The 9,713-nt window shown below is 40.1% G+C and overlaps 1 protein-coding gene across 1 annotated transcript; it reads left to right on the forward strand.

Moving 5' to 3' along the window:
- The first annotated feature begins 449 nt into the window (after positions 1-449).
- On the forward strand, positions 450-7,886 carry LOC110271581 (uncharacterized). The gene is made up of 2 exons (XM_088483270.1): positions 450-1,575; positions 7,861-7,886. Exons 1-2 carry the CDS (start codon positions 450-452, stop codon positions 7,884-7,886), a joined length of 1,152 nt encoding a protein of 383 aa, XP_088339396.1.
- Positions 7,887-9,713: the final 1,827 nt, after the last annotated feature.

Genomic DNA, 9,713 nt, shown 5'->3' on the forward strand with positions numbered 1-9,713 from the left:
ACTTTTGTTATCTTATGTTTGACAGTTACGGTTTTCTTAGCGTGCAAGTTAACTCGTTCCTTGAGCGTTGCGCATTTATCTCGCGATTTTTTATTTTCCCTATTCTTCAAGGCTCCTAGCATATTATAACTCTTCTGCTATTATATGTACTCATTTTATTTTAGAGGCCGTAATACCACATCACCTCTGTTTTACGACTTAAGCGTAAAGCTTTGTGTGGTAGGGTGTTACATTATGGTATCAGAGCAGTTCGTTCCTATAGAGCCTGAAAGACGGACTGATTGTACTTCTGTGTATTCTCTGTATGTGTGTTTATGTGCTATTAGGATATCTGACTGATATATATGGCAAAAACGTTTGTGAGCATGCATTTGGAACTTAAAGCATTAGACTTGCGATATTGAGACTGATCAACTTAATATCACTTGTTTGGTGTGTATAGGGACCAGATGTCAACTCGCGGACGCGGTCGCGGGCGAGGTAGAGGTAGGACATGCATCGTTACTCCTGCCCCCATAGGGACTGATCCAGTAGATTTTATGGCTGCCCTGGGAAATATGGCTGCAGCTATGCAGGCAACAGCCGAGGCACTGTGTAATCAGATAAATCAGGGTAATCATGGAAATAATAATGATGAGGATGGTCCTATGACACTTGCCACATTTCTGAAAGTTCGCCCTCCGACTTTTAGGGGAACCTCAAATCCCACTGATGCAGATAATTGGATTCAGGCTATGGAAAGGGCATTACAGGCACAACAGGTTCCTGAAGAGCAATGGGTTGAATTTGGAACTTATCAGTTGCAAGGTGAAGCTCAGTATTGGTGGCAGGGAACACGACGTATCCTGCAGCCTGATGGTGCTGCGATTCCTTGGGAGGTTTTTCGGACAGAGTTCTATAAGAAATATTTTCCTAATTCAGCTAGAAATGCCAAGGAACTTGAATTAATGCAGTTAAAACAGGGACAGATGACTGTTGCTGAGTATACTAGTAAGTTTGAGGAGTTATGTCGCTTTTCTCGTATCTGTCAAGGTGCTCCTGAAGATTTTGCAGAATGGAAATGTATTAAGTATGAAGGAGGTCTTCGGAGTGATATTCTGAGCTTTGTTGCCCCGATGAAGATCAGGGTGTTTTCTGAATTGGTGAATAAGAGTAGGGTGGCTGAGGATTGTGTGAGGAAGGCGGCAGCAGAGAAAGGGAGTTTGAGGGTGCCTTTTCAGAGGCCTTCAGGGAGGAACTTTACTCCGAGAGGTAGGAATTTCAAGCGTGGAGGCTTTGTTCCGCAGCAGACTCAGGGTCAAGGTAATTACAGAAGGCTGAATACTAATGCTAGTCAAGGAAAAAGGTTCGGGAAGCAGCCACAGCAAGATCTGAATTGTCAGAAGTGCGGAAAGTATCATCCTGGAGTTCCGTGCAGACTAGGACTTGGAGTGTGCTATTCCTGTGGACAGCCCGGGCATATAGCCAGTAATTGCCCTGAGAAGAAGAAGTATGAGACTGGTAGGGTGCAGCAGCCGGGGAGAGTATACACCACTTCTACCATTGGTGCTGAGGGATCTGAGACACTGATTAGAGGTAATTGTGAAATGGCTGGTAAAATCTTAAATGCTTTATTTGATTCAGGAGCGTCTCATTCATTTATTGCATTTGAAAAGGCCCATGAATTAGGATTGAGAATGGTGGTTTTAGGTTATGATTTGAAAGTATATAACGCTACTCATGAAGCTATGGTGACTAGGATAGAATGTCCACAAGTTCCTTTTCGAGTGCAACAGCGTGAATTTGTGCATGATTTGATTTGTTTGCCTATGACTGGTCTTGATCTCATTTTGGGATTGGATTGGTTATCCAAGAATCATGTTTTGCTTGATTGTTCTGAGAAGTCAGTACAGTTTATGCCAGAAGGGTCAGAAGCACCGGTTGTGGTGAATAGTTACTATTTGAATTCTATGATAGTAAACTGTTCTGGAACCGAATATCAGGGTATTATGTTATTAACTGCGGGAGTATCAGGTGATGATCAGAGTTTAGAGCAGATTCCCGTTGTATGTGAATTTTCAGATGTGTTTCCAGATGATATTAATGAATTTCCACCTAATCGGGAAGTTGAATTCGAAATTGAGTTGGTGCCTGGAGCCGGTCCGATTTTAATTACTCCTTATAGGATGTCACCTTTAGAAATGGCTGAACTGAAAGCTCAGCTGGAAGATCTGTTGGGTAAGCATTTTATCCGACCAAGTGTTTCTCCGTGGGGAGCGCCGGTGTTACTGGTAAAGAAGAAGGACGGAAGTATGCGGTTGTGTGTCGATTATCGGCAATTGAATAAGATCACTGTGAAGAATAAATATCCGTTGCCTAGAATCGATGATCTAATGGATCAGTTACAGGGTGCCGGTGTGTTTTCTAAGATCGACCTGCGATCCGGGTATCATCAGATAAGGGTTAGAGACGAGGATATTCCGAAAACTGCTTTCAGGACACGTTATGGTCATTATGAGTATAGAGTGATGTCTTTTGGGTTAACTAATGCCCCGGCAGTATTTATGGATTATATGAACAGGATTTTCCGACCATATCTGGACAAGTTTGTTATTGTCTTCATTGATGACATTCTTGTTTATTCTAAATCTGAAGAGGAACATGCTGATCATTTGCGAACTGTGCTGCAAATTCTGAGAGATAGGAAGTTATATGCTATGAAGCACGGATTCTCCTATGGTGCCGGCGTATCCGTGTCGGACACGAATCCGACACCGACACTCGACGAATACTTCAAACGAGTGTATCGGTAGCGTGTCTTTTTGCGGTGTAAAATTTTGGTGAAGCTGTCATGAATCCGAACGAATCCGACTCGATTTTGTGGTTTTATGGCCCAATTAACCGATTTTTTTACTTTAAAATATTTTGAAATAAAAACAAATCAAAATTTAAATTTAAAAATAAAATAATTAATAGAAGTAGAGTTGATGACAACAGTCCAGATCTGAGTGAGGTTTCGTATTTGTCTTTAGATGAACCAAACATAGAAGCTGTGGTATTTGCGGATGATGGACTTGGAGGAGAAGAAATTGATACATTTTATGTTAGCGAGATGGCAAGAGTAGATTAAATTTTTTTATTATTTTTAATAATTGCATAATTTTTAGACTTTTTTATGCAACTATATTTCTTCTTATATTTACAATATGATATTTTATTAATTTAATATATTATTTAAATTTTAATTCACAACGTATCCTAAACGTGTCGTATCCAATTTTTTATAAAAAGAACGTGTCGGCGTATCCGTGTCGTGTCGTGTCCATATCGCGTGTCGTATCGGTGCTTCCTAGGTTATATGCTAAGCTATCTAAATGTGAGTTCTGGAAGAGTGAAGTGAAGTTTCTCGGCCACGTGGTGAGTAAGCAGGGGATAGCTGTGGATCCTGCTAAGGTGGAAGCAGTGATGAATTGGGAGCGACCAACTTCAGTGACAGAAATCAGGAGTTTCCTAGGTTTGGCGGGGTATTATCGCAGATTCATTAAAGGATTTTCACAACTCGCCTTACCTTTAACTAAGTTGACTAGGAAGGATACACCTTTTATCTGGACTCCGGAATGTGAAGAGAGTTTCCAGGCATTGAAGCACAGGTTGACTACTGCACCTGTATTGGTATTACCTGAACCAAGTGAACCGTTTGAAGTGTATTGTGATGCATCTCTGAAAGGTTTGGGGTGTGTTCTGATGCAGCACCAGAATGTTGTAGCATACGCCTCACGGCAATTAAGGCCGCATGAAATGAACTATCCGACACATGATTTGGAACTTGCTGCTGTTGTGTTTGCTTTAAAGATTTGGAGGCACTATCTCTATGGTGTTAAGTTTCATATTTTCTCAGACCATAAGAGTTTGAAGTATCTTTTTGAGCAGAAAGAATTGAATATGCGTCAGAGGAGATGGATGGAACTTCTGAAAGATTATGATTTTGAATTAAATTATCATCCAGGAAAAGCGAACGTTGTGGCGGACGCTTTGAGTCGGAAGTCTTTATATGCAGCTTGGATGATGCTACGGGAGGAAGAGTTACTGAAGGCATTCCAAGGTTTGAATTTGGGAGTTAGAGAAGAATCTGGAATCCTGTGTTTGAGTCAGTTGCAAATTTCAAGTGATTTTAAATCAGAACTTCTGAGGGCTCATCGAGACAGTGAAGCGTTACGTAAGGTATTACCAGCAGTCGAACAGGGGAAACAGTGGAGAGTGTCAGAAGCTCAGGATGGTTTATGGAGGTTCAAGAACCGGATTATTGTGCCAGATATTGGAGACATACGACAGAGAATCTTAAAGGAAGCTCATAAGAGCGGGTTTTCAATCCACCCAGGGAGCACTAAAATGTATCAGGATCTGAAAGCGATGTTCTGGTGGCCAGGCATGAAGAATGATGTGGCATTGTATGTATCTAAATGTTTAACGTGTCAGAAGGTTAAGATTGAGCATCAGAGACCATTAGGGACCCTTCAGCCTTTGGAGATTCCACAATGGAAATGGGAGAGTATCGCAATGGATTTTGTGATAGGTTTGCCTAGAACCCGATCTGGTTGTGACGCTATTTGGGTGGTTGTGGATCGACTGACAAAATCAGCTCACTTTCTTCCTATTTGAATAAGTTGCACAATGGAGGAATTGGCTCGAATGTATATTAAAGAGATTGTCAGGTTGCATGGCGTGCCTTCTACCATTATATCTGATAGGGATCCTCGTTTCACATCAAGGTTCTGGGGAGCTTTTCAGCGTGCATTCGGGACTCAGTTAAGTTTGAGTACTGCATATCACCCTCAGACAGATGGTCAGTCAGAGAGAACTATTCAGACCTTGGAGGATATGCTAAGGGCTTGTGTTTTGGACCAGCCGGCGAGCTGGGATCGATATATGCCATTAGTGGAATTTGCTTATAATAATAGCTACCATGCGAGCATCGGAATGGCTCCATATGAAGCTCTATATGGCAGAAAATGTCAGTCTCTGTTGTGTTGGTATGAAACTGGAGAAAGGAGTTTATTAGGGCCTGAAATGATAGCTGAAACGACTGAGCAGATAAAGAAGATTCGTAGTCGAATGCTTATAGCCCAAAGCCGCCAGAAGAGCTGTGCTGATCAGAGGCGAAAGCCTTTGGAATTCGAAGAGGGAGAACATGTCTTTCTGAGAGTTACACCAACCACTGGCGTGGGAAGAGCTATTAAGACCAAGAAACTGAATCCCCGTTATATTGGACCGTTTGAGATTCTGAAGAGAATTGGACCAGTGGCTTATAGAATTGCCTTACCGCCGTACCTTTCGAATTTGCACGATGTATTTCATGTATCACAGCTTCGAAAGTATACCCCTGATGCAAGTCATGTTCTAGAACCAGAACCAATTCAAGTAAGAGAAGATCTAACACTTCCAGTAATTCCAGTGAGAATTGATGATACTAATATTAAACGATTACGCGGAAAGGAAGTATCATTGGTAAAAGTAGCTTGGAGTCGAGCTGGTATCGAGGAACATACATGGGAACTCGAATCAGATATGCGAAAGAACTACCCACATCTCTTTTCAGGTAACTAGATTTGAATTTTGAGGGCAATATTCTTTATTAGGTGGGTAGGATGTAAACCCCGGTTAAATTAGTAGATAATTAGTCAATAAATTAATTTTTAATAAGGAATATTAGAAACACGAATATTATATCAAATTAGGATAGAGCTCATCGAAACAAGAATTTTGACACTAATTTCAAAGAAATCGGTCCAAGATTGGACCGAACGGGCCGAACCGATTGAACCGGGCCCAAACCGGGCTGTGGGCCCAATTAGTCCAACAATTAAAAAGAGCCACGGGCTCTTGTTTCTCTTCATTTCCCTCAACGACGCTCCTCCCAGGGAAGAGAAGAAGAGAGATTCGTTTACGGTGAATTCCATTTCCCGTAACTTTCCCGTTTGAGCTCCAATCGCCGCACCGTTTGCTGCCACGCGTTCACCGCGTTGAGCTCTATATTTCTACCGGAACAATTTCATAGGTAACTTGCTATTTCACTTCAGCCTTTCATTTCCCCAATTTTCGAGTTTGTTAAATTTCTTTGATTTTTGATGTTTTAGGATCTAATTAGCTTGAGAGAAACATTCACTCTTGCTTATGTGAAGCTTGGGTAAGGTGAGGATACGATAATTCTATTTTATTTTCATTGAATTTGAGCTTTGAGTATTAAATTGGATGTATATGTGTTATGAATGTGTATTAGGTTGTGAATAAATAATTGGAGCTTGAAATTGTGAATACTGGAACTTGGAGGAAGCGGATTAGTTGAGGTTTTGAGGGCTATGTTCTTTTAGGAAAATTGTCTTGGAATAATACTTGGGAATCGGCTAAGGTATGGTTTAGGTTTCTTGCATTTAATATATAAAGTTCTGTGAAAACTTAGGCTAGATGACCATAGGATAAGTTGGAATGCAGGTGTATATTTAATATTTAGTAATTTGTCGATGAATATAATTGGTTGAAGTTTATTGGATAATTAGTTATTAATTTTGGATGTTGAATGTTATTGTTGATGAACATGGTTAGTTTGGTGCTTGTTGATTAACTAATGATTTGGTGAATTATTGATTTGAGGTATAACTATTGTGGAGGTTGTTGTGATAATGAGGTATTTTGTGTTAAAAGCCTAGGATTTATAAACTATGATTCTTAGTTGAATTTTGGGTTGTTAGATTTGAATTTTGTATGAGTATAATTGTTTATCTGAGGTAGATTTATTGTGGTGACTGTTATGATGATGAGGAAGGGTATGTTGAATTGAAAAGAAAGCAGGTTTGGACCCGAAAAGGGTGGCAAAGTCCGAGTTTTAGAGGAGATGCTGCCGAAATTTTATAAAAAATTAGAGATTTTATTTAGATGATTATTTAAAAGAGATTTAGATTTAAAGGTTATATGGTTTGATTTTGAGTTATTAAGAAAGTGAATATGTTTTAAGTTTGAAGTTTGATTCTTAGAAAAGAATGAATTATGTTTTGAATTGAAACTATTGATGGATGGAATGGGAGGTGATATAATGAAGGATAAGGATTGAATATGTTTAATGTATGATGATGAATGAGATGCAATTGAGAATGATGTGGATGTTGATGAATTATAATTGAATTATTTATATGGCTTATGAATTTGAATAATCTGAGATACGAGATTCCCTGGATTAAGTGCCGTGGCTTGCCACCACGTGTACCAGGTTGAAAACTCGATACTCTGTTGACCCTACGACGTAAGTGTGACCGGGCACTATATAAATTCCCGGGAATGTTACCCCCATTGAGCAATATTGATTATTTGAGAAAAATCTATGCATAGACTCTTGGGGATGCACGTCGGGGGACAGTCTAAGGACAATTCAGACTTGTCGGGTTGGTTGGATAACCGACAGATGAGCCTCATCAGCCATAGGACAGGCATGCATCATATGCATATTACTTGAATTACTTGCTTGTGCTCTAATTGGGTGTGCCTATTTGTATTTGCCATGCTAAATGTGTATTTGTTACCTGCAGTAGTTGTAACCTTCTTGTGTTTGCCTTTATCTGTTTATTTGTCTGTGAAAATGCATGATGGAATTGGAGGTATGGAGGAATGGTAATATAGGACTTAGATTTAAGGTTAAGTTAAGTTAGGATTAAATATTTTTAGGAAACCACCTTTTATGGCTTCTGTTTAATACTTTAAGCTCTACAATCTGAGTGTCGGCGTTCTAGAATTGCCTCTGGCATTCCCAGGACCTTATATATTATGTGTGTGGCACCTTTACCATACTGAGAACCTTCGGTTCTCATTCCATACTATGTTGTTGATTTTCAGATGCAGGCCGGGAGCCATCTCGTTAGTCGTCTGGACTTTTAAAGCGGAGGGGTTACTGGATAGTGTTGTTGTATAGTTTTGCTGTACAGTGATGTATATATATGTACTTAGCTTTCTCTCCGCATAACCTGTCCTTTTTGATCCTCTTAGAGGTTTATGGAGAGGCAGGATTGTGTGTATGTACTTTTGGGTTTTGGATATGTATGTATATATGTGTAAATATTCTCCGGCCAGTCTTGACTTCGCAGGCTGAGTTAGGAGCTTGTTATTTTGTATCTTTGGCACTCTATTCCTACTTTTGTTATCTTATGTTTGACAGTTACGGTTTTCTTAGCGTGCAAGTTAACTCGTTCCTTGAGCGTTGCGCTTTTATCTCGCGATTTTTTATTTTCCCTATTCTTCAAGGCTCCTAGCATATTATAACTATTCTGCTATTATATGTACTCATTTTATTTTAGAGGCCGTAATACCACATCACCTCTGTTTTACGACTTAAGCGTAAAGCTTTGTGTGGTAGGGTGTTACAGTTGTTCAATGCTATCATCGCTTCGACCAAGACTTCATGAATTCCCATCTTCAGCCTCTAAACACAACGCAACCTCCATCCTTTGCTTTCCACAACAATCCCAACCCAAGAACCACTCAGCAGCACCAATAACCCCAAAATGCACCATAACCTGCCTCCCCAAATCTTCAAGCACTCCTCACTATCCCCTCAGCAATACCAGACACAGCATGGTATCCTGATTTGGGAGCTTCTCACCACATCACCTATGACTCAAGGAACCTAGCCACAGGAACCAGTTATGATGGCACAGAACAGGTATTCGGAGGTAATGATCAAGGTATGAAAATTAAGCATATTGGAAGTACTTTAATGCATGCATCATTATCAAACAAACCTTTACAGCTACAAAATCTACTCCATGTCCCTACCATATCAAAAAATCTAATAAGTGTAGCCAAGTTTGCATTAGACAACTTTGTTTATTTTAAATTCTGGCCTTACTTGTGCAATGTGAAATGCCAGATATCCAAGAAAGTCCTCCTACAAGGACTGCTTAAGGATGGACTGTACAGGTTTGAGGGAGTTCAAATTGTTCCAAGAACTCCCAATCTCAATAATCACAGCATAACCAATTCAACCTACTACAACACAAGTACCAATCTCAATTCACCCTCATCCCACACTCCACAACCCATATCAACACAGCCCATATCAGCACACACCAAACCACATAAATTCCCTACTGATATCTCAAATAAAGCCATAATCCTCCCTGCCACCAACCCCTCCAAAACACATGCAACCACTACCCTCCCTATCAACAACCTTCCCACAACACTGCCCCCTGTTAACACCCTTAACCCACCCTCACAAATCACTCCAAAAACCACAGCATAAACCCAAATTACAACCCCCATCACCAACACAACCCCTCAGCTAATGTCACAACACCAACCCTCACACAACAAGCAATCAAGTACTCACAGTATATCTCAGCAGTCACAACAGCAAGTCCAATCTATTAATGTCCTACTTTCTAATAGTACAGTGCCAGATAGAAATACAAATATACCAAGTGCACTACTAGCCTGTAAAGACATAAGCCCTACTGCACAACTGTGGCATAGAAAATTAGGCCACCTGTCTGAAAAGGTCACTTCTATTGTAATAAAACAGTGCAATGTAATTGACAATGTTACAATCAATAAAATGAGTCTTGAACCATCATTATGTCATGCTTGTTATATCAGTAAAATACATCAATTACATCATCCTGACTCATACACCAGCTATGCACCCTTAGATCTAATTTTCTCTGACCTCTGGGGTTCTGCTCCTGTGTACA

Source organism: Arachis ipaensis, chromosome B4, assembly GCF_059453495.1.
Source record: "Arachis ipaensis isolate K30076 ecotype BB chromosome B4, ASM5945349v1, whole genome shotgun sequence".
Lineage (NCBI taxonomy): Eukaryota > Viridiplantae > Streptophyta > Magnoliopsida > Fabales > Fabaceae > Arachis > Arachis ipaensis.

Excerpts from the sequence above, each read along its gene's own strand:
- LOC110271581 (XM_088483270.1), top strand. The coding sequence starts at position 450 with ATGTCAACTCGCGGACGCGGTCGCGGGCGAGGTAGAGGTAGGACATGC. Across the intron at positions 1,576-7,860 it reads ATCTGAGACACTGATTAGAG|ATGCAGGCCGGGAGCCATCT; the intron begins GTAATTGTGAAA and ends GTTGATTTTCAG.